Genomic DNA, 25,588 nt, shown 5'->3' with positions numbered 1-25,588 from the left:
TAAAGGGATTTGGGTTAGGATTCTAGGTAACTCGTTGGGGTCAAATGCAAGTATCGGGAATTGGTTTTCTTGGTTGAGTTCTAGCATTTGTTGGTCTGGGAATAAAGGTAACAGTGGCGGTTCAGCTATTTGGTTTAGGTTAGTGTCTACTGCTGTAGTGGCTAGCATATGAAAATCTGCCAACTGTATATCTAGTTCCTCTTCCCAAGGTGGCCTATTGACTGTTTCCTGAGTCTGTGCATTTGCTTCCCTATTAGCTCTGACTATCGCTCTCTGTTGTTGTAATTTATTCATTCTCTTTCTTCTCTCATGTGCTCCTCTATTAAACCAACCTCTCTTTTTAGAAGTGAAGGGTTCCTCAGACTGTGCCTTAAAAATAAGTATCCCTTCCTCAGTATCAGCTGAGTATCCTGAGGGATTTGGTTGAGATGATGTTCCTTCATCTTCTGGTGAACTAGCTATATTACAATCGGCGTTTGAAGTACCTTGCTCACTCATACTGTAAAGTAACAAATAATCAAATAACAGAAAACAATATTTACACGTAATCACATAAGTTATTTCCTAACACATAATTTAAGTGTCAGCAGAACACTTCTTTGGCTTAAACCAGTGGCTGTAGCTCTGATACCACTCTCTGTCGCAGCCCCCGACCCCTACCCCGGGAGCGGGCGCCGCGAGATCCAGATCAGTGGTATCGGTGTTTATTAATTTGGCAGCGGAATACATCAGGACCGTAGTTAGGAAATATTTTTATCAGAGTTAAATACCAAACTTTTTATAACAAATCACTGGGATAAAACCCAAGTTCATTTGACAATACATTTGTAGGGATAAACCCTTACTTATTGAAAATAAAAACTCCTTTTTATTTAGGTAACTTTTATAGCCACTTTTCTAAGCTTTTAGTGCTCTCCAGCTGGCTTCTATTGGCTTTCACATTTTGTTACCTGAACCGCGTTTTAAAAAGATTTTGTCAGCAAGAAGTACTGGCGAGTGCATTCCAGTTTAATCAAAACAGTTTTATAACTTTACAGTATTGAGAGCGATTACAAAGTTTATATCTACACAGTTACTCATTCAGTACTGTCAACACCTGACTTGTGTGTCATATTACTCATTGGCTAACTCGTTGTCCAGTGGTAACGTCTTTCACGTTTTGTATACAAAACCCCAACATACCAGCGATAATTGTAGAATGCATAGACTCAATCACTGTTAAGTATAATTGAAAACATTTGAAGTTTTGGTAAAGAAAAGGTGACAAAAAGTAAGATGTACTCACATTGTTTACTTAGGTAAAACTAAAGCTTCCTGGTGTATCTCCTGGTTATTATCTATTAAAATTAAACAATGCACACGTGTTAGTAAAATAACCCAAATCACACTAACCGTACAACTCGAGACAGAACTCTAATGACTGAGTCAAGCAGAGCCTTGACATGCATTACGGATTCCTAGATCAATCGGGTGTAACACGAGACAGAACTCCAACGACTGAGTCAGGCAAAGCCTTGACATGCGTTACGGAACCCTAGATCGATCGTGTAGGGTAATAGCAGGGTTATAATACTTACAACGAGGCAAAGCTTCGCTTTAAAGGGGTATAATACCGAGTATTATAATTGCTATAGAAATTTGAGATAAAATTCGAAATTTGAACTGTTTCAAATGAACTGATCGACCCTATTTATAGGCTGATTCGAAGGCGGCTCGCGGCCCGCAAAGCCCATCTCTAACTCTCTCGCGGCCTGCGAGAGAACACGTGTCGTTTATAGCTTAGTCGAGTCAAGGGGTAGGGTAGCCGAGTCACTGGACACGTGGCATAATGCCTTGTTCGGCAATCCAGTCCAGTCGCGATCCGCGACCAAAGTAGCTAAGGGGGCCGCGCCCCGCGAGCGACTCCCAAATTTTGTTTTTCTTGATTTTTATAAACATAAGGGTATTCAGGGTCCGTTTCTCGCATCCAAGGCATATTTTAGGACATTTGGGGTTACGTTAAGGGTTCTAGGAGGGTTGTTATACTCGCGCCCCGCGAGGGTTAAAGGGGGTCCGGGTCGCGGCCCGCGACTGCCCTTAAATTTTGTTTTTATTTGATTTTTTATAAATATAAAGGTATTAGGGTCCGTTTCTCGTATACGGGGTATATTTTAGGACGCTTAGGGTCACGTTAAGGGGGTCTTACGAGGGTTGTTATATAAACTCAGTACCGATATGACTGACTATGATTATTGTACCCTCATCAACGTCTATCAACATTTATCCAAAATGATTAAGGTCCTTAGTTCATGACCGACTCCCCGAGTACGGTGTGAGGTTTGTCAAATCTAATAGTGCTACTAATTAATACCCCGTTGCCTCCCTCGACAACTAGCTCGGTAATAAGTAGGGACTTACATGATAGATGTTGAGTTATCCACTGACATCGAAATTAAACTACAACATTTATTAAAAGTGTTCATCCTAGGAATAATGGTTTGACCCCCCAGGACGCATGCTTGTGGAAGAGTAGTGAACTCACCTTAGTTTGCTCGGTATGTGTTAGCGTGCTTCTAACGCGTTAATAAAGTGTTAGGTCTGTTACACATGACCTAATGTACAATAACGTGTAAGTATGTATACATGTAGGGTTATGCAATACCTCGAGTGTCCAAACAACCAAGTGTTTACTGTGACCAAGTTAACAAGTTTAACATACAGTAACATACAATGGATTTCTCTAGTTGGTGACATTAGTGTGATTTTGAGAAACACGGACATCACACAATCTTCATAACTCGGATAGTTATAATCTAGATAAACTCGGATATATTGTTTTATTAATAAACTCGGATATGTTGTTTTATTAATAAGCTCGGATATAAACATACAAAACTCAGAACAAAAGATACATTGTTAATCAATAACCTCGGACTCCATGCACACACGGTCTCACAGAGAAACTCGTAACACACATACATATCCTCAGATACAAGGAAACTTGGAACACACATACATATCCTCGGACATCATTAAATTCGGACCAACCTTACATATACTCAGACAATCATCTATAATTCGGACTCACATATAAACTCGGACCAATGATCTATAATTCGGACTCACATATATACTCGGACTAATCATGTATAACTCGGACTCATAAACAAATTCAGAACCATATAAACAAAACTCGGAACCACATAAACAAAACCCGGAACATATATATACAAATAAACTCGGACTCGGTTCAATATACAAAACTTGGAACAATGTATCTAAATAAACTCGGACTCTTGTATACATTCTAAAACTCGGACACTGATCATCTCAATAAAGTTGGACTCATGAATAACTCGGAACAACTAGGACTTTGTGATTTCACAAAGTCGGACTAAAGTTATTTTCGGACTAACAATTATTCTCAGATTAACAACACACAGTAATATGGAATAAACAAAAGTCACAGTTTTTCAATGTAACAGTTACAGTTCTAAGAATAAACCCTTATCTCAACAATGTTACGAACCAAATCAACAGGTTAGCAGTTCTAAGATGTCAATAGCATCTCCAATATCTAACAACAATTACACATTCATTCAATCTAACAACTACACTTTCATTCAGGCATGATCAACTAACCACAGATCAATTGTTTAGATATCTAGGGTTTTGCATGGAATCAAGAGAACAAAGATATCAACGTATAAGATAAAACACTTACCTTAGATTCGACCTAGTGCTTGGTAGATTGAAAGATCAGAGGTTTGATAATTGTGTGTGTGAGATTTGTGTCGCCAAGAATGATTAGAGAAACCAACTACCATATGATTGAGATTATGGGGAGTTTAGGGTTTGCAGTATTTTATTATAAATTCTAAAGTAACCATAAAACAGCCTTAACTATATAACTTTTACACAAAAGCATATAACATCTTGCAGTTTGCAATTAAAACATATAATTCATGTATTTGTCATGCAACGTATAAGTTTCGTATAAACCATCTGTTTATTTTAATTATTCGTGTTAGTCACCAATGTTCAAGAATTAACTTGTGTGTGTGTTCTGATAATTCCCTGAATTACCAATGTAGACTCATTTAACTAATCCTAGTTAAATGCAGTACTATGAATGTATGTCTAAACTAACTGTGGTTAGGTTAAAGTATTAACCTGAAATTGCGGGTTGTCACATCATCCACAAGTTGAAAGAAATTTCGTCACAAAATTTGGTAAGCAATCACAGAAGAGTGAAAGGATAAGTTAAGATAACTGTGGGTTTTCCTCAGGTATCACCTTTATCTAATCCATGAGGATTTTAAGGAAGAAGTTAACAAAGTAAATTAAAAGTTCAAGGTGATGATTTTAAGGAAGAAGTTAACAAAGTAAATTAAAAGTTCAAGGTGATCCTGTGTCTTTTTGCCACTCAATATATTGTTATAGTTTATCATATATGAAATCTATCTAATATAGTCTCAAATATATTATTGTGGTTGTAATTTGACTTTTAAGAGTCAAAACACATGATTTCGGCCTCGAATTAGCATGAGATTTTTCTAGTTTTCTCATAGTTTTTATTGTTTAAGCTCTGAACTACAAGCTAGAACAGTGTTTAGTGTTTAGGCTCTGAACTACAAGCTAGAACAGGGAGAAGGTGGATCTATTGGGAGGAGAAAAACACAAGAACACTCAAAGAGCATAATCAATCCCTAAGGGTGACCTAGAAGTTCTAGCCGAAGAAGATATGATGAATGTCTTCTTCTTCAACCAAAAGGACATTTGGATGAAGAAACTATTCCACCTCAATATAAGTTTCCACACAGTGAAATTTTATTTTGCATCTTACACCACACAAAACAGTTAACCCCTTAATTAATGGAACCCAAGTCACCCTCTTCAAAGTGGATATCTAATCTCCCGTCAAAACTTTACTCAGAAGATTGGATGAGAGAACCCCCAAAACATCCTCTCCCCGTCTCCAAGAATCATCCTGATTAGAGAAATGAATGTTCTTGATCTAGTCGGTCAACTCGACAGGTTTTCTCAACATTGTCTTCCAATCCCAAAATATGTGTCGCATGTTTCTCCTCTAGCCGACTCGATAGAGAAAAGATGAGGGTATATCTTTACGATCAACATCAATATAGATCAAAAACTAAAAGCGTGTTACTATTATTGCCCATGGCATTATAGCCTAGTGACATCTTGGTGGTGGGATAAGGCTTATGACCATTAGGTCATGGGTTCGATTCCCACAAGGGGGGTTTTTCTCAGATTTATTGGGTTTTCTCCTGAATTGGTGTATAGGCATTATTGCCTAGTGGAGATGGATATGATCGGGTGGTTCCGCTGGTGGCACGATTATACTCCAGTAGTCCGTCAGTGATCCAAATTTACCGTTCAAAATATATATATATATATATATATATATATATATATATATATATATATATATATATATAGTAAATTAGATCAAAAACTAAAAGCGTGTTACTATTATTATATTTAAATAAAAAAGCTATACCTTTATAATATGTTCACTTGATGTTTATTAGAATTTTATGCATGAATCTATATTTATCTTCAAGTTGGGTTTTATTTTTATTTTTATTATTTTTAAGCAATATTTAAATAAAAAATCTATACCTTTATAATATGTTCATACTTGATGTTTATAATTAGAATTTTATGCATGAATCTATATTTATATTCAAGTTGGTTTTTTTATTTTTATTATTTTTTCATAGTTTTTTTTATTTTTACAAGTATTTCATTTCTTTACATACCTAAAAGGTGTTTTTGACGTAAATCTAATCCTGGCCAAACGAAACAAGTAATGATATGTCACATAAAGTCAAACAACAACATCGACTTAAGATACCTTTCTTTACACTCCATTCTTGACAATGGAGCATTAAAAACTGCTTTGAATTTGGAGACTTCTCATATACAATAAATTAACGTTTTCCTGTGTTTTTAAACTTTCTTTTAATTTTTGTCGTCTGTAAGACTTGAACCCAAAACCACCCTCTCCCAAACCTTGACTTTGTCTTCACCAACGTACCACCACACCATTGGTAACGTTTTCCTCATTAAGAATAAAAATGCTTAATCATATAAAATATAGCATAAATTTGACCAATATTGTTCGGATCTTAGTTGCTGTATATCTACCACATAACATTGATCTTTACAATCTTGTATAAATTGCAAAGATCACTAATTTGCTTTCTTCATTTTAACACACAAAATATGAAGGTTACCTTTTGTTTTTTAGGGGTTTGGGAAGATTATGAATATAGGATTCATATAAAGATGATAACCATATACAATGTGTGTGTGGGGGGGGGGGGGGGGTGGTTTGCTGTTTAGATGTTAAATCTTTGTTGTGGGAATCGTGATGATGCTGCAGCACTCATTGCATAGATTTGGTGTAGAGGAGGACCGTTGGCATTAACATTGCTTGCACTTGAAGTCACAGGTAAATCATTTCCTCCTTCTAATGTGCTGCTTGAAAACTGCATCTGCATTATTCAACAAGTTATATAAGTTAACTTAGAATTTGAATGTATGCAAAAGTCATTGAAACACGATATTGTATATTTGAAGCTAATCAAGGGTTTCCCGAAATTCAGTCATTTATTTGCCTTTATAGACAACAATATAATATAACATTGTTGGTTGCTAAAATTATTAAATATATTTGTTTGATAATGAAGCTTTATCTAAAGAGGGGTTTTTTTTTTTTTTTTTTTTTTTTTTTTTTTTTTACATTAGTTAATTAGATTTATTTAATATTTATATTTAGATCCAACAAGTGTATAATCCGTCTAATTTCTCTTTTACTTATTGGCTAATAATAATAATAAGTTTATGTATATATGTGTTGAGGGTGCAAAAGCTAAAATTCGTCTACAAATGACATGATGTTTTTGTATGGTTTGTGACCACTAGTTCCCACTTGCCCCTCTTAATAATTTATAAAGCCAAACAATAGGATAAGATTCATATTGTAAGATTATAATGTTTATTTGAGACTCTGAATCTATAATAATTATTTTGTTGTTATTCTTAATGGATGCAGGTTATGACAGCGTTGATCAAGATCAGAAGAGAATAGTGGATATATAAAATGAAAAAAAGAGAGAAGCCGGGCACTAACTTGATGACTTGATGAATTGAAGAACGGTGGATTGAACATATGATGCATAGATGAATCAACGGGTCTCATAAAATGTTTGTATCCATGCATTTCATTCTGATTTGTAAACTCAGGATTAGTATGGCTCAAAAGATGTAATGTATTCGCTTCATTCCGTTCCATAGGTCTAAAACCAAGTTGCATTGGGTCAGAACTATCACGCCTTACAAAATGACCATTTTCTTCTCGATTACTAGTCATATTTGACGTCGAGCCACCACCTAAGCTCAAGTCAAGATTATGTTCTGATGATTCATTATTGTGGTTATCGTTGCTATTACTTGAACATTCTGTAAAAGAAAAGAGAGAGAGAGAGAGAGAGAGATTTATATTTAGTAGATAAAAAGAAAAGAATATCGATTTCAAAATAAATATATGTATAATGCTTTTACCAGTCAAATTGAGCTCATTCTCATATATACTTGGATCAAAATTTGTAACAGCAGCCTTTCCATTGCATTTAATAGCAGCCTTGTCATAAGCCCTAGATAAAACAAAAAATCACACTTCTAGTAAAACCCTTTAGATTTAAGCTTTGACAAATTAAGTCCATCAAAAGTTAAGAAACTATTACTTTACCTGGCTGCTTCAACTTCTGTATCAAACAGACCAAGATACACATACCTGTTAAATCACATAAACCTTAAACATCAAACTTGACTAAAAACCATCATTAATTAAATAACCTAAAAGAGGAAACAAATCCTAAGTGTCTTGTTTGTTGATTTTACTTACTATCAAGAAAAGGGGGAAGCATCTATTATGAGTAAAACAAAATAAACAAAGGAAAAGAAAAAGGAGAGAACAAACTTAAAGGTAAAGAGAAGAATGTGTTAAGTAGCTACATAGGTAGCTAGAGATAGGCATCTCCAAAATTATATAAATATACAAAACCTTCTGCTTATTTATTGTTGCAACATATCATTTAAAGAAAATGTAATAAAATATTTAAATCATCCTTCAACTTTAAAAAAAAAAAAAACAAAAAAAGATTAAGTGGCAATGGGTGTTACACTTGGGTTAACGTAACAAGGGTAAAATGGTTAATATAACCTTACAAATCAACCATGATATATTAAGAAGGTATGATTAGAAAAAAAAAATTAAGGGCAATAAGTGTTACACTTGGGTTAACATGACCGAGTTAAAATAGTTAATATAGCCCGAAAAATCAACCAGGGTATATTAAGAAAGTACGATTAGAAATGTAATATATAGTACCCGATTTTAGTACAAGTATATCCATCTTGTATCTCATGTATAACTTGTAATTGTGAATATATAATGTTTCCTTAATTTAAAACTGAAAACAGTTTGCCTCATAAATAAACAATAGAAAAGGAAAAACATACTTTTTGCCTAAGAATTGGCCCATTCTAGCTTCCCATCTACCACATTTATGCAAAGTAACACCTCTGTATTTTGAACTTCCTCTTGGAAATCCTGTACTTTGTCTCCTTAGTACATGCACAAATTCTTCCTTTGTTAGATTGCTCATCTGTTTGTGTTGTTTACAAAACACCATGTCACAAATACTTAAAACACCATACTTAACAACTCAAAACACTTTGTTGTGTGTTTCTTGAAAACAAAACACACACACACACACACAAAGTGAAAACACACATACTTAAGAACAGTAATTAATTAACCTGTTTTAGATCTTCTTGATAATCTTCAAGGTTATAGTTTATATCAGCTTCCATTCCCCGGAACTTGATGGCTGCCCTATCGTATGCCCTATATCATAGTCATTCATATTAAATCGGCATTTTATAAAAATGGACTTACATAAACGAAACTAATCGATCGATATTATACATATATCGCGCTTACCGTGCTGCTGAGTGTGCGGTGTCGAATCCACCTATGTTATACCAAGAAACCGTAATGAATGAATCAACAAATTATTTATTTATATTTATCTATTTATTGTTTAAATTAAATCTTTATAAAAGGAAATCTGAGTTCAGAAAGAAATGCAGCCGTACCTAAATAAACTTGTTTGCCACAGTCCCTGAGTCATGCAAAAAAAAATTAATTAATTCTGTAAAAATTATTCTTGAACAAGAAAATGTGTTTCTAATATCTTTTATAATATTGTTCATAAACAAATAAACAAAGAAGAGCCGAAAAAGGGGTAGAAACTAATATTAATAAAAAATAAATTATAAATTGCAAATAGAATGGAAGCAACCCTACCATATATGTGATTCCCACCGGCCGGTTCGCCGGTAAAAGGTAACTCCACGGTACTGGGAGCTTCTAGACCGCGGTCCGCGGCGGCTTTTCTTAAGCGGCTGAGGAACCACCGAGGCGGTAGCACTCTTTCCGATCAACCCATTAGAAACACCAGCTAAAGGATCCGATGACTGGTGGCAGAATTTCACACCAAACCAGTGAGCAGTCGGAAAACTAGCCGCTGGTGAACCCACACTTTCACCTTCACCTCCACCGGAGGTTGTGGGTCCCACCTCAGACTCCTCCACCGGAAAAAACTGTCTGGTCACCGGCGGATCCGGCATGGGAAAACCAAACAACCGTTTTCTTGGACTCTCTCTTTCTGAATCTTCCTCATCGTCTTCTTCCATAACCACGGCGGAGGAGCTAGAATTCGACATCGACCCGACCCGTTTACCCTTGTTATTATCCTCATGTTCTTCTTCTAACACCCTCCGATCAGGAAACCCGTTTAGATCCCACATTTCTTTCTTCAAACACAACAAAATATCAAGAAGAAACACACTTTTTTTACTCTCTCTCTAGGAAGTGAGATGTGTGATATGAGAGGTGTATATAATGATTAAAATTGGGTTGTTTTCTTTTTTTATCTTTCTCTTTTGTGGGTAGGTCTAAAACCACAAGCAAAGAACAATAAACCTAGCTAGGGTTTTCATAGGTAGAAGGTGGGCTACAGACATAAATATACTCACATAGATAGGGTAGATATATGTTGGTGTTGGTGTTGGTGTGGATGTGGGTGAATCTCTCATTAGATCTTGTGTGTGTTTGTGTGTGAAAAATCTCTCTGGTCAAGACAACCAACTGCCTTATACAGCAAATCCATCTCTCTCTCTCTACCTATACATACACAAATATATGCATATATTAAAGCTCTCTGAGCATGTGTGAGTGAGTTTCACTTTGGTGTTCTTGTGAACCTGCTTTCTCTTTGTTTGGATTGTAATACTTTACCCAAAATTGAAACCTAACTTTCTTTCTTGTAATCTTCTCATTTACACACTATATGTGAACATATATACACACACACATATAGATTATGTTTAGAGAGAGAAAGATAGGTGGACAGAGAAGCAACCATCTTTTTCTTAGACAGCTTTCCGACGTTAACGAAATCGAAAAAAGAAGTATAATATGTATAATGGGAATAATAATAATAAGTAGTCACCAATGAAAACACAGTTTTTTTCTCTCTCTCTACAATTATATTATATATCCAGGAAAGGAAATTGGAGACACCTAGACTAGAAAGATGACTAATTACTCCATTTCCTTAATTAGTTAATGTTAATTAATTACATAAGTGTCGGTACTATGTATCCCTATATATCATCAAACCTTCTCATTCATTCATTCATTCATTCAATTTTTATCATCATTATTGGTCCTTCTGTTTCTTTTGTTTTTACCCTTTTGCCCTTGTCTTTCATATTTTTGGTTTTCTACCCATCACAAATGACTTCTATAACTAGTATTCCCGTTCTTCTAAGGTTTACTTTCGTAAGGAAACTTTTATGTAATTTATAAGTAAATGGATGAAAAACTAGCTATGTGGATAAGTGTATTTTCTTGTGAAACAAGTGGGAAATCTGCTTAATTATTAGCAACTTTAACATTTATAAATCATAATTAACTAGATTTGGTTAATGAAACAAGTAATCATCGCAATATATATAATCTATTAGGAAAATGAAACAAGTGGGATCAGTTTTATGGCTCTGGGCATATGTCACCCTCATTCCTAAAACTAAGGACCCGATTGGTTTAAGGGATTATCGTCCTATTAACCTTATCGGGGTTATCAGTAAGGTTATTTCTAAGATCTTAGCTAACCGCTTGAAAAAGGTGATTGGTAATATTATATCCGGGTCCCAATCGGCGTTCGTCAAAGACAGGTACATCCTTGACAGCCCAATGATTTTAAGCGAGACTTGGTCTTGGCTTAAAAAATCGGGTAAAAAAGTTTTTATTTTCAAAATCGACTTCGAAAAGGCATATGATAACGTCAATTGGGAGTTCATTTTAGACTTAATGCATCAAATGGGTTTCCCTTGTAAGTGGTGCAACTGGGTTAAAGGGGTTTTAAAATCAGCCAGCTCTTCGGTATTGGTCAATGGCTCTCTGACATCTGCGTTTTCGTGTCAGACAGGCCTTCGTCAAGGTGATCCTTTGTCCCCTTTCCTTTTCCTTATTGTTATTGAAGCTTTGTCGTGTTTAGTGGTTAAAGCTTGTGAGGTGGGGAGATTTAATGGGGTGAAACTCCCTAATGGGGGCCCGGTGGTGTCACACCTTTTTTATGCCGATGATGCGTTAATTCTTGGGGAGTGGTATAAGGAGAATTTCTTATCGATTGCGAGAATTCTGCGGGTGTTCCATGCGTGTTCGGGTTTGAAAATTAATATCCACAAATCGAACTTATTTGGAGTAGGGGTGGGTGAAAATGAGGTGGATAATTGGGCGGAGTTGGTAGGATGTAAAAAAGGGAGTTTTCTGTTTAGGTGTCTCGGTATACCGCTTGGGGAAAATATGAATAGAATCTCTAATTGGGATCCGATTGTTGAAATTTTTAGAAATCGCCTTTCTTCTTGGAAAGCTCACTTGCTTTCTATCGGAGGCCGGGTTGTTTTGATCAAAGTGGTTCTCGAGAGTCTTCCCGTTTATTATCTTTCTATTTTCAAGATGCCGGTTAAAGTTGCTCAAACCTTGGAATCTCTTATGAGTAATTTTCTGTGGGGTGGCACGGAGGAGGTTAAAAAAATGCATTGAGTGGCGTGGGATAAAGTTACGCTCCCTAAAAGACTTGGCGGTCTAGGTTTATGCAATCTCAAAACGACGAACGAAGCCCTTCTCACTAAATGGGTTTGGAGGTATAAAGTGGAGGAACAAAGTCTTTGGAGAAGAGTTGTCCTGGCGTGCCATGGGAAGTCGAGAAAATGATCGTTTTTGCCTTCTAATCGGGCAATGTCGGGAGTGTGGAAAAATATTGTTTGTTTGGTGTCTAAGATTCTTTTAAGGGGAAAAAGGATCCACTATTATTTCAAAGGTAACGTGAGGGATGGGAGCAGTATTCGGTTTTGGATAGATCACTGGGTTGGGGACGACCCGTTAATGGATTTATGGCCTTCTTTGTTTGCCCTGGAAAATAAGAAAAGCTGTAGGGTTAAAGATCAGATTCCTGTATCAGGTGGGTCGAATTCGGTGGAGTGGGATTGGTCCAGGCAACCGGTTACTTCGGTGGAGGTAGCGGAGCTGCAAGGCTGCTCGGGGCTGCTGGATGGTTTGCACACGTCGGGATCGAAAGATAGATGGAGATGGACTCCCAGCGCCTCAGGTATATATTCGACTCAATCGTTCAAAGCTTTTTCCATTGATCAGGAGCTGCCAGTTTGCTCTTTTTCGGTCAGAAGGTGTAGGTGGGTTCCGGCAAAAGTGTAACATTCTCGTTTGGAGGGCGACTATGGATCGCCTCCCGACTAAAAGCGCGTTAATCAAAAGGAATATATCGGTGGGTTCAGGATTATGCGGATTCTGCAACGATGCCACAGAAACTATGGAACATCTCTTCACGGCTTGCCTCTCGGTTCATCGTGTTTGGAGTAAGTTCAACGCTTGGGTAAAAATGCAGCCTTTCTTCGCTTTTTCTTTTTGTTATATATTTGAGATGCATAAAAGTTGGGCTGGGATTAAGGATTCAAAAGAGATATTCAAAGGCTTGGTCGTTATTAAGTGTTGGTGCATCTGGAAAGCGAGAAACATGCAGATTTTCGCCAATGGCAGCGGAAACGAGGATAACATCTTTAGGGAGGTTAAAACTCTTAGTTTTTTTTTTGGTTTAAAAATAGATCCATTCATGGCAATTTGGTCTGGGATGAATGGTGTAAATTCCCTATGTACATGATGTAGTGTTTGTTTGTGTGGCGGCCTTGCGTGTTTTTTAGCTTAGACGGCCGGTTGGTTTTTTATATAGTTAACCTTTCAAAAAAAATATAATCTATAAGGAAACCCTTAGATTTGGCTAATGAAACAAGTAAGCATCGCAATATATATAATCTATAAGGCTATAGGGTGTGGTCATGATCCTGATGTTCACAATGACCCTCCACATTAGCGTCATGTCACCCACTTCTAATCCATAATCTAAAACGACTACCCTAAGGGTGTGGTCATGACCCAAACCACAATTCTCTTATTTTAATTTAATTTTCTGAAAAGGAAAATGAAATATTAAAAAAGGAAATGAGACTCATGGTTGCCATGGTTTAATCTATGCCAACCATAATGGATGAGCCAAGGGGGTGGTGTAGCAATCCACTAATGGTTCTATATGACGATTGATAACCCAACCCATGTCCCACACCCTTAAGCCTAAGGAACCCTTATAAGGAGATCAAATAGACTTTGCATATACGTTTTTTTTATTCTTAGTCCGTTTTTATTTGTTAGCAATAACAGCAACATACGTATGAACTCCAATATACGTGCAAACCGAACATTAATATTGGTTTCATGATTTAAAGTGCTTCGAACACTTTCTCATTTTGTTGTGTGCGTATACCTCGATTTATCGAGTGCTTATTGGTTAGAAAATACTTAAGTAATTAAGTTTGCACTAAACAATTTTACACGTATCTTAGGGTTGTTTGGCAAATTCTGAATGGTTAAGTGCTGAACTAATAAGAGGTCTGAACCATTAAGTACGCTGAATCAGTAAGAGCACTACAAGAATAATATACTTTTAGCGGCGACACCATTAGCGGCGACAGGCCAAACGTCGCCGCTATTGGTCGATCGGCGTGCCAGATGCTGAAACCAAACCCCAGCCGTTGATCAAAATCCTGATCTAACGGTTGGGGAATTAAAAGTTATTAGCGGCGACAAAAACCAATCAATACCGGTGACAGACTGTCTCCGCTAAAAGTGTTTGTCAGAACTTTAATCCCTAGCCACACAATCCTTATCTCTGGTCAAACCTTTACCGGCGACAGTCATCAATACCGGCGACAAGACGTCGCCGCTAATGGTCAAAAAACATCAGTCCCTATACAGCGCGAATTTCTCCCTCTTTCTTCACTTTTCCCCCAAACAACTTCCATCTACCACCGGAAACAAGCGAATTTTGCCCAAATCGGTTAGTAAACCTTTGTTTTTGTTACATTTCTTCTTTATTTTTGTTATATACATATGATAGGCTTTAATTTTTATATATTTTTGTGTGTTTTTGTGTGTTTGGTAGTGAAATCGGATCATCACCATCACTTCTCCGATCACCACCGTCACTTCTCCGGTCACTACCTCGTCTACGCGGTCTACATCTCTTGGAAACTTGAAAATACGGTTAGTTTTATATGTATTTTTTTTCAAAGTTTAGATGTTGAATAATTTTTTGTTTTGGTATGTAAATGTATAATGTAGGTATGTGTTAGTATGTTAAATGTATAATGTAGGTGTATTTGGTGAAAATGAGTATATGTAGGTGTATGTATTTGTGTATGTAGGTGTATGTATGTGTATGTAGGTGTATGTAAGGATGTATATTTGTATGTAAATGTTTGAGAAAATGTATAATGTAGGTGTATTTAGTGAAAATGAGTATATGTAGGTTTATGTATTTGTGTATGTAGGTGTATGTATGTGTATGTAAAGATGTATATTTGTATGTAAATGAATTATTGTCTGTTTAGGTATGTAAATGTATAGTGTAGGTATATGTTAGTATGTCAAATGTATAATGTAGGTGTATTTGGGGAAAATGTGTATATGAAAATCAATGTATTTGTGTATGTAGGTGTATGTAAGCATGTATGTGGGTATGTAAGTGTATGAATGAATGTATGTATGTAGGTATATGTTAGTATGTTGGTGAAAAATGTGTATGTTAGTATGTATGTTTGTATAAAGTATGCAAATGTGTGTGTAAGGATGCAAATGTATAGGTTTGAAAAAAATGTTAAAGTTTCATAATTTGTATATTTGTGTTTAGGTTTTTAAACATTTATATTTAAATTTGACGAATATATATTAGTTAGGAAATACCCTCTTTATATTAAAATCATCATTTAAAACATAACGGACATAGAAAATACCCGCCAATATTGAAATAATCATTTAAAACAAAAGGAGCTATGAAAATACCCGCCCGAAATATAAACCATTATGAAGAACATTACGAGCTTAAAAATCGTGTCTGATATTGAATTCATCATTTCAAACATAACGAGCTAAGAAAATACCCAATCGAAATTGAAATCATGATTAAACATAACGGTCCGCCCAAAATTTAAAACAATCATTAAGAACATAACAAGCTTAAAAAACTGTGCCTGTGTTTGAATTAATCATTTTAAACATAACGAGCTTAGAAATACCCGCCCGAAATTGATTTAGACATTAATTTCGGGTTGTCCCCGTTTATCTTGGGACTGCTTTTTGAATACTTTATCTCATTTAGGATGTGAATGTGTATTACATGATTGTTTGTTTAAGAAGGATTCGGTTATCATTTTCTCTTTGCTCCTCGGGTATATATATCATTACATATATACTTGGGAGCTAAGAGGAAATGCTGCCGAATTTTTCTTAAACAAACAATCATGTAATTTCACATATGAGATAAAGTGTTCAAAAAGTGGGTTTAGCAGCCTACCCTTGTCTTGTTAATCCTAAATTAGATTTTCTTTCAGCTGCATAATGTCTATCGATAAAAGTTGGATTGATTCCCCACGTCATTCACCTCACTACAAGCAAGGACTCAAGTCATTTATCGAGATGTGTGAAAAAGTGATAAAATACCACGATGAAGTTAGATGCCCGTGTACCAAATGTAAAAATTCCGGCTTAAAAACTATGGCAGAAATGAAATACCATTTGGTAATTAACAGTTTTTGGAAGGAATACACGAAGTGGACCTATCACGGGGACACGACCCCAATTGCAGAAGTAAACGATGTTGCGCCACAAGACGGTATGGTAAACGTTATTGAAGACATTAGGGGGGAGCGTATGGAAGAAGATACATACCTTAACCAAGAGAACTCGAATGGAGATAGTAGCGGTGTTGTTGATGATTTTGAAGACCTGGTAAAGGAAGTTGAAACAGAATTATATCCTGGTTGTACCAAGTTTTCTTCTATTGACTTTTTAGCAAGGCTTTTGAATATAAAGGATACGTACCATTTGCAAAATGAAGCAGTAGATCGACTCCTCTCGTTGTTGCGAGAGTCAATGCCAGAAGGCAACAAGATTCCCCCCTCGTATTATGTAGCTAAGAAGACATTTAAGAAGATTGGTTTGGCATATGAGATGATAGATGTGTGCACAAATGATTGTGCTCTCTTTTGGAAAGAAAACGAGTCCTTGCAAAATTGTCCCGTTTGTAATGAGAGTCGATGGGTCGATAAAGACACAAAAGGCACGAAGGTGGCTCGTAAGGTGTTACGATACTTTCCTTTGACACCTAGACTACAACGTTTGTATTGTTCAAGGCACACAACGAAAGATATGATATGGCATAGTACCGGACGATCGGAAGATGGGACTATGCGTCATCCAGTTGATGGATCTGCATGGCAAGACTTTGATAAAAAGTACCCAAACTTCGCGATGGAGCCACGAAATGTTCACTTAGGGCTTGCAGCTGACGGTTTTAATCCCTTTAACAATGGTAGTGGATCCTCGACTCATAGCACGTGGCCGGTTATACTCACCACATATAATCTGCCTCCCTGGCTATGCATGCGAGAGTCCACATTCATGTTAACCTTGTTGATTCCTGGCCCTAAATCACCGGGGAAAGACATGGACGTTTTCCTTAGACCGTTAGTGGATGAGCTTAAGCAATTGTGGCAGACAGGTGTACGTACTAAAGACACAGCGACAAACACATACTTCACAATGAAGGCGGCGTTGTTATGGACCATAAATGACTTTCCAGCCCGTAGTAGTCTATCAGGTTGGAGCGGACAAGGCTACATGGCATGCCCAACTTGTAACCAAGACGCTCCTTCAATACGTGTAACTGGTAAATGTTCTTATGTTGGTCATCGCCGGTTCTTAGATGCCAACCATCCTTGGAGAACAAGTCTCGACTTTAACGGGAGACCCGAGACACGAGACCCTCCGAGACAGTTTAGCCCAGCTGACATAGAAGCTCAACTCGGTCGTTTAATTAATCGTCTACCAGGCAAGCATCCAGATTTTGGAGGTGGGAGGATAACCCGGTCAGATTTCGAGTTGAACTGGTCCAAAAGAAGCATATTTTTTGACCTTGAGTATTGGTCTTCTCTGCAGCTGAAACATAACTTAGATGTAATGCATATAGAGAAAAATGTGTGCGACAGCTTGCTCGGTACTCTTCTAATGAACGATAAGAGCAAAGACACGCCAAATGCGCAGTCCGACTTGGAAAAACTAAACATTCGGCCGACACAATGGCTGAAACAATCGGGTGGCAAGTTCTTAAGTCCCCACCCAAAGTAATCATTCAAGTCCGATGATCGAAAACTTTTTTGTCAGTTTATAAAAAATGTTAAATTACCAGATGGGTTTGGATCTAATATCAGTAAGAGGGTGACAGAAAACAATGCTAACATTACCGGGTTGAAATCTCATGACTGTCATATCCTCATGCAACGTTTGATACCGATTGGGGTTAGAGGGCTTTTGACTAAAGATACATCTACACCAATAGTAGACCTTTGTATGTTCTTTAAGCACCTTTGCTCTAGAACACTATCGGTGGATGATATGAAGAAAGCAAAGGATGACATTGTTACCATCTTATGCAAGTTAGAGATGATCTATCCACCTGCGTTTTTTGACATTATGGTTCATTTACTTGTGCATTTACCTGATGAAGCGATTGCGGGAGGTCCAGTAGCTTTTAGATGGATGTATCCATTTGAAAGGTACATGAAAAAAACTAAAGAACTATGTCAAAAACCCGGCAAGGCCTGAAGGTTGTATAACTGAAGGTTATGTGTTTGAAGAAGCTCTAACATTTTGTTCAATGTACCTTAAGGATGTTCAGACTAAGTTCAATTGCCCAGATAGAAACGATGATGTCGTTATTGAAAAAAGAAAGTTATGGGTGTTTGAGTCCAAATGTCGTCCTGTTGGCGTAACAAAGGACAAATATCTATCATTCATCGAAAAAAGCAAGATGGAATGGTTTGTCCTCGAAAACTGCGCAGAAGTTAGGGAGTACATGAAGTGAGTGCTTCTATCTTTAACTTTTCATAATCTGTTAATTGGTATTTTTCATTCATTTCTTATATTTGTCATCAATGTAGTGAATTCAAACATACACATCCCCAAGATGATCTTAAAACCAAATTTCCTGGATGGTTTCTCCATAAGGTATAATACATATATAACATTCATTACTCTACACTTGCTAGGTAATACACATATAACAAACATTATTACTCTATATTTGTTAGGTCCATTCGATGAAAACACAAAATTCTCCAAAATTCCACCCGGAGTTGTATGCTCTTTCAATTTGTGCGAAAATGACTGCTTACACTTACACTGCTTGCATAGTCAACGGTGTTAGGTTTAAGACACTTGAACGTGATGCAAAATGCGCAACGCAAAACTCTGGGGTGGAAGTGGTTGGAGAGAACGATGTGAAATTTTATGGCCAATTAGAAGAAATTATTGAGTTGCGTTATACAAATAATTATTCCACTGTCCTATTTCGGTGCAAGTGGTTTGATACTCGAAGGGGTGTAAACCATGACAATAATATCACCAGTATAAGCACTGAACATGAATGGGACAAAGACGATCAACTCATATTTGCTTCGCAAGCCAAACAAGTGTTCTTCATCCAAGAAACGTCTCGAAACCAAAAAAAAACAAACATAGGTGGGTAGTCGAAAATGTTGATCATCGAAGAATTTGGGATCGGCCATTAAGTGATGATGACCGCGTCAATAAGGTTCAAAATGTTGACAAAGGCTTAGAAGATAATGACGTTGTCGACAACAACTCTTCATCTGACTGTACACTTGTCATTGACTTGACCCAATACTTTCAAATTGGATCTTCTCATGTTACTGCGGGTGAGCCTTCAATTGAAGTTGATCCCCCAACGGCTACCGTCGATGAAGTGTTTGAGGTCGAGTCTGATTGTGATGAGGTCGAGACTGATTGTGATGAGGATGATCCCGATTATGTGGAGTCTGACTAAAAGAAAAGTTATTGTAATTTATATTGATTTGTAATTGATAAACACTTGTTTGAAATATTTATTTGAATTTGAGTTACACTTGTTGTACTTTCCCTTAATTTCTATTAGATACACATGCTGTAACATTTGTAACTTTATAGGGATTATGTTTTTGGTATTGCTGATATTCGCTTATTTGATGGCGGATGTGGCCCCCTGGGGACATGGGGGTGACGGTGCCGGTGAACCACCGCTTCCTCTTGGTGGGATTCGTGGCACACACGAGACAAACGGTAAGTCTTTTACTAAATTATTTTTTAGTCCTTATATTTTATATATTATAAATGTTGTTACTAATTATTTTTGTTTTAATTGCAGCGGTTCTCCCAAAGAAGGTTAGGGGGAAAGCTAAAAACGAGAAACTACGACGTCTAGTAAAAGCGGGGGGGGGGGGGGGGGCTGTGTCGCTTACGTTTGATCGACAGGTCACGTTTACCCCTGTTGGTAAATTAAGAGACATGTTTTCAAGAGAGGCCGGCCTGTATATGTGGCGGACCGTCCCGTTTGATAAAATGGGATGGGATAATGTTGAACAACATTACAAGGATGCCGTCATGAACCACTTACGGGTAAATAAGTTATATGCATAAAATTTAATATGATATTTTAACTTTTTTATTTAATTTTTAGGAAAATTTCAATCTTGATGAAGTGGAACGTGATTATGAGGCGAAAAACTTGAAGGGTGGTATGAGGACTGTGCTTATGAAGCGGTACTCTGACCGCAAGCATGAAGCTAGACAATTATTTGATAGCCAGGGAGGTTACGATGATCTTGAGAGGGCAAGGCATACCATCCCGTGGATATGCCCTATGAAAACTGGTTGAGAACCATTGAAGGTTTCCGGCAAGAAAAATATATTAAAAAAAGCAAGGCCTGTAAGCAAGTACGCAAGAAACAGCAATTCCCATACCGTAGGGGGACATCTTCGTACGGTAGCACCGCCTATAAAAATGTAATGTTTTATGTATGTGTGCGTGTGTGTAAGCTTTTGTTTATTTAATGTCTAATCTAGGTGTAATGTTAAACAGAATTTGGATTGGGTACCTACGTATGCTAAAACCCACACGGACAATCAAGGGAATTGGGTTGATCCGGTTGCTGAACAAAATTACGTAAGTATTTCTTTTAAGTATTATTTTCTATAACAAATATATATATATATATATATATATATATATATATATATATATATATATATACATATATATTTAATCATCATCTTCGTAAAATACAGCGGAGCATACAACATGCCACAGATGAATGGGGCGGCGATGGTCCTCCAATTGTCCCGTATCAAGAAGCGTTGGGAGAGCGGCGAGGATGGTACCGCGGGATGGGGCCTAAACCTTCTTCTAACACGTCCTCGAACACGTCCTCAAACATGTCGTCTTCGCAAGCTCGGACGCAAGAACCCTTTTCTGAGGTAAACTACGCAATTTATAATTTATAAAATGACAAACGAACGCATTTTTCCTTGTTAAATATATGTTGGTAGCGTTAATTAATATGCTAATATACGTTTTGATATCTATTATTGTATGATTTTGTTAACAGCTTGTTCCAAACTCCGTCATTTTTGAGCCAACTTAACAACTATCTTGCTTCACAAGGGAAAGGAAAAGGAAAGTCAAATGACTACGATTCTGACGACTTATACGATAGAGAATCCGAGGAAGATTGACTTGTTTTAATGTATGATTTTGATTTAATTAAACGTTGTAGGATTATAATGTACGACTAAAACGTAGTTTGCGTATGCTTGCGTTGTTTTAATTATATTACCTTTAGTATATGTTTGTGGCGTATGTTTGCGTTGTTTGAAATAGGCAGGTTCTGTTTTTTCGGCCGAAAAAATGGCTGGGTGCTGTAAATACAGCAGCTGTATTAAATAAAAAGACTTTTAGCGGCGACACATGTACTCTTTAGGGACGAAGACCAATACTGGCGACCTTTTAGCGACGACAGCTGTCGTCGCTAAAGGTTCAAAAGCAATACTGGCGACGCAACCTTTTAGCGACGACAGGTGGCCAATAGCGGCCTATCAATACCGGCGACCCTTTAGTGACGACATGTCGCCGGTAAGGTCAATAGCGGCAACAAATTGGACCAATACCGGCGACACCTGTCGCCGCTAAAGGTGTCCCTTTCTTGTAGTGGAGGTCTGAACCATTAAGAGCTAGTATAATGTTTAACCGTTCAGAGGCAAATGTCTGATCAATTCAGATTAGAGGTATTAACCATTCAAACTCAGTATAATGCTTAACCATTCAGAGGCAAATGTCTGAACCATTTACACATCTGCTTGTGAAACAAACAATATGAATCATTAAGTGTTGAACTAGTAAGAGGTCTAAACCATTAAAAGACTCATTAAAAGCTAAACAAACAGCCTCTTACTCAACTAACACAAACATGTTGTTTGCTCGAAATTAAAACTATAATTGTGGGGTAACTTATCACAAATTTAAATATAAAACCATTATTGTTTTCCAAAAAAAACTTTTGCCACAATACCTCGACCATTAGCTAGTATACGTACATATTGGAATATGTTCACTAGCATACTCATTAAAACAACGTTACTCTCAATGTATCACTAACTTAGCTATATGGTTTAATACTTGGAATGAATTAAAAGATATATTCATCCAAAAATCATCATATGAGATGTTGTAATGTAGATGTTAGATTTCAGCAAAAGGATTGATCAGAATTTACTTTGATATTGACTAATGATGCCTGTTTGTAGGATGCAATTACATTTATATGTGTCACACTCCCAAATTCCACCTGCGGATAACACCCGCTTCGAGGGCGTGACTGACCAGGATCCAGCCACCAATTATACTGACTAATTAAGTTGATAACAAAAAGTAATACTTACTAACCATAAGATTAGCAAATATCAAGTTCAGAGTTTAAGGTTTCAAGTTCAAACAATAATAAGTAGCGGAAGCATAAGTAAACAGTTTTAAACAATGTTCATAAGGTAAGCATGATAAATGCCCAACACACGGGCAGACGACCACTACACATCCCAAGCAGCTGCTCCAGTCACTGGCCACCTGCAAAGCATGCAGTAAGGGGGTCAACAATAATGCTGAGTGAGTTCACTAGTTGTCCAGTTTTAATTACCAAAAACTTGTTTCACCAGTTAATTTATCCGTTTATGCATGCCATGGGGAGCTACCCCAAAAGTTAGCGACTAAACTGTTTTTCCAATACCGAACACTAGGTAACCGTTTGCGTTTCCGCAGGATGCCCCGATGTCAATGTTCTATCATCATTGACGGATGCCTGAGTACATTAGTTCACGACCGATCCCATACCATGGCACGGTGTGAGGTTGGTAAAACCTAAATAGCGCTATCAACTAATAACCCGTTCGCCTGGCCCCGGCGACTAATCGGTATTATGTAGTAGGGACTTGAGTGATAGAGTTGCGTTTAGTGCCGTTGGTTGCATTCCGTATAAACAGTAATTAACTAAAAGGTTTCCCAATACAAGGGAAGGAAAAGTAAGTTTGTTCCCAGTAACTAGGGAAGGAATGTAAATGGTATCCCCTTTACAAGGGGATAGGGTTGTTTTAGTCTCGTGTCCCAAACCACCGGGACGCATGCTTTTAAGTTGTGAACTCACCTTGGGTTGCTCGGTAGATATTTTTACCCGGTCAAGTATGTTGGTCACCACGTCCTAACATGGTTACCAAATATGGGTCAAGTCGGGTACAAGTAACACATAGCGAACACGTATGGCAAACACATATAGCAAACACGTATAACATGCGAATACACACACAGTTGGGTTATTGGGTCAGCCCTATACATACAATCAGCAGCAACATCACGTAGCCCAGTCAACAGAAAGCCCAACAGTCAAAGCCCAATAACACCAAAATAGTCCAGTCGAGACAAGGGGGGTTGCGACTCGCAACCGAGGTTACGACTCGCAACCGAGGTCTCGGTTCATCACGTTTTGGTTACGACTCGCAACCCGAGGTTCCGACTCGCAACCGGCGGTTTCGACTTAGCAGCAGTGGTTACGACTCGCAACCGGATTCGATACGCGTTGATTGCGACTCGCAACCGGGAGATCTCGACAAGGCTTGATGTGGTCTCGAGTCGCAACCAAAGGTTACGACTCGCAACCGTGATTGCGTGCACAACAAACTCTTCTAGAACCTGCAATGTACTGACCAATAGGATTGCATTTTCATGTAAATTGTGTACTATATCCACTAACATGTCTGTTTGTCTATAATGTGTCTAATTTGGATCAAACAAAGCATATTCAAAATATTTGAGTGATATTCATGCTGTTCATAACATTCAAATAACATTCAAACATCATTCATGAATATACAATCCCTAATCATCACTTTAATATCATTCGGATAGCAAAATCATCAAATCCCTTACAAAAATATTAGAACACATTTCATCACTAAACATCATAACATGAACGGACATAATAGATCTTATCATTCTCGGTTCCTAAGAATAATCGGATACTAACCATTCAACCAAAGTCATGAGTATTCATTCTATCTAAACATTCCGAAACAAACATGCTAATCGGTTATGCATTTCACACACATATTATTCACACAAAACATGGCAACAATCATCATCCATACACAAGAATCATAGTAACACATTTTTGTACTAACCGGTTGAAGTTGTGGGTTTGAAGAAGCAAAGATTCTTTCCGGTTGGTGATTCCGAGCTAGAGCCGAGGTGTTCTTGTTGTTGGTTGATCCGAGGAAGAAGGAAAGGAGAGGAAATGAGGGTGTTGTGCTAGGGTTTTAGTGAGAGAGATGAGAGGATAGTAGGAGAGTGTTGTAAAAAATGGTTAAGGGAGGGGAGGGTTGGTTTATATAATGTCACAAGTGGGCTTAGGGGTTTCCGGGTTGGGTTCTCGGTCGCAAGGCCCTAACCGGCCCAAACCGGCCCACGTTCATAGTTCACTCGAGACCACTCCGGGTCTCGGGTCGGGTTGAGGTTTCGGCTCATATATAACTCACACATATACATATATATATCTATACGTACACATATGCACCCAACACGTAATAACAAGCAATTCATAATTTTTCACTTAATAGTTTACGTACACACATGTTACATCGAAAGGTTGTCCGGGAAAATCCGAAGTGTCACATTATCCCCAAGTTTTAGGAACTTTCGTCCCGAAAGTTAAGGCAGCCACTGTCAAGCTAGCGTAAGTGAAAGCGTTTCAACGGGGTGTCACATCATCCCCCCGTTAGTTTGGAATTTCGTCCCGAAATTCGGTTGTAGCTTCAGTGCTGGGGTTTTCGTTTGGGAACAGCTGGGGATACTTGTGCTTCATCTGGTCTTCCCGCTCCCAGGTATACTCTGGGCCACGTCGCGAGTTCCAACGGACTCGTACAAGAGGTATCTGGCTACGTTTGAGGGTTTTGATCTCTCGATCAGTGATTTCAATCGGTTCCTCAGTAAAGTGTAGCTGTTCATCAATAGTCAGTTCCTTGAAAGGAATTACGAGCGTTTCATCTGACAGACACTTCTTTAGATTGGATACGTGAAATACGTTGTGTACTGCGCTTAATTCCTCAGGCAGGTTCAATCTATACGCAACCTTCCCAATTTTCTCGGTAATTTCGAATGGTCCGATATATCGCGGATTAAGCTTGCCCCGTTTACCAAAGCGGACCACACCCTTCCAGGGTGAGACTTTAAGTAGAACCCGGTCACCGACCTGGAATTCCAATGGTTTCCTACGCTTATCAGCGTAACTCTTTTGACGGTCACGAGCTGCCGCCATGCGTTGTCTGATCTGGGCAATCTTTTCCGTTGTATTGACCACCATCTCTGGGCCCGTGATTTGACTATCACCGGTTTCTGCCCAGCAAAGAGGTGACCGGCATTTACGACCGTACAATGCCTCAAAAGGT

General features: G+C 37.7%; 2 protein-coding genes across 2 annotated transcripts; one reads left to right on the top strand and one right to left on the bottom strand.

Moving 5' to 3' along the window:
- Positions 1 to 6,071: 6,071 nt before the first annotated feature.
- LOC110895143 (floral homeotic protein APETALA 2) lies at positions 6,072 to 10,599 on the bottom strand. The gene is made up of 9 exons (XM_022142421.2): positions 9,383 to 10,599; positions 9,172 to 9,197; positions 9,017 to 9,047; positions 8,833 to 8,920; positions 8,533 to 8,678; positions 7,760 to 7,804; positions 7,573 to 7,664; positions 7,142 to 7,470; positions 6,072 to 6,503 (listed from the first exon to the last, which is right to left on the bottom strand). The coding sequence occupies exons 1-9, from the start codon at positions 9,883 to 9,885 to the stop codon at positions 6,348 to 6,350; spliced, it is 1,416 nt and encodes a 471-aa protein (XP_021998113.1). The 5' UTR covers positions 9,886 to 10,599; the 3' UTR covers positions 6,072 to 6,347.
- Positions 10,600 to 16,108: 5,509 nt separating this feature from the next.
- Positions 16,109 to 18,373, top strand: LOC110892984. The gene is made up of 2 exons (XM_022140110.1): positions 16,109 to 17,867; positions 17,958 to 18,373. Exons 1-2 carry the CDS (start codon positions 16,109 to 16,111, stop codon positions 18,371 to 18,373), a joined length of 2,175 nt encoding a protein of 724 aa, XP_021995802.1.
- Positions 18,374 to 25,588: the final 7,215 nt, after the last annotated feature.

This window comes from Helianthus annuus, chromosome 12, assembly GCF_002127325.2.
Source record: "Helianthus annuus cultivar XRQ/B chromosome 12, HanXRQr2.0-SUNRISE, whole genome shotgun sequence".
In the NCBI taxonomy this organism is placed as follows: domain Eukaryota; kingdom Viridiplantae; phylum Streptophyta; class Magnoliopsida; order Asterales; family Asteraceae; genus Helianthus; species Helianthus annuus.
The sequence above is the reverse complement of the archived record's forward strand: the minus strand, read 5'-3'. Positions and strand labels throughout refer to the sequence as shown.

What these genes read in the sequence shown, in the direction of transcription:
- LOC110892984 (XM_022140110.1), top strand. Translation starts at nt 16,109, where the DNA reads ATGTCTATCGATAAAAGTTGGATTGATTCCCCACGTCATTCACCTCAC. An exon ending in ATGGCTGAAACAATCGGGTG is followed by an intron (nt 17,868 to 17,957) that starts GCAAGTTCTTAA and finishes TTAAATTACCAG; the next exon opens with ATGGGTTTGGATCTAATATC.
- LOC110895143 (XM_022142421.2), bottom strand. Translation starts at nt 9,885, where the DNA reads ATGTGGGATCTAAACGGGTTTCCTGATCGGAGGGTGTTAGAAGAAGAA. An exon ending in ATCAAGAAGATCTAAAACAG is followed by an intron (nt 8,679 to 8,832) that starts GTTAATTAATTA and finishes CAACACAAACAG; the next exon opens with ATGAGCAATCTAACAAAGGA. An exon ending in ACAGAAGTTGAAGCAGCCAG is followed by an intron (nt 7,665 to 7,759) that starts GTAAAGTAATAG and finishes TGTTTTATCTAG; the next exon opens with GGCTTATGACAAGGCTGCTA.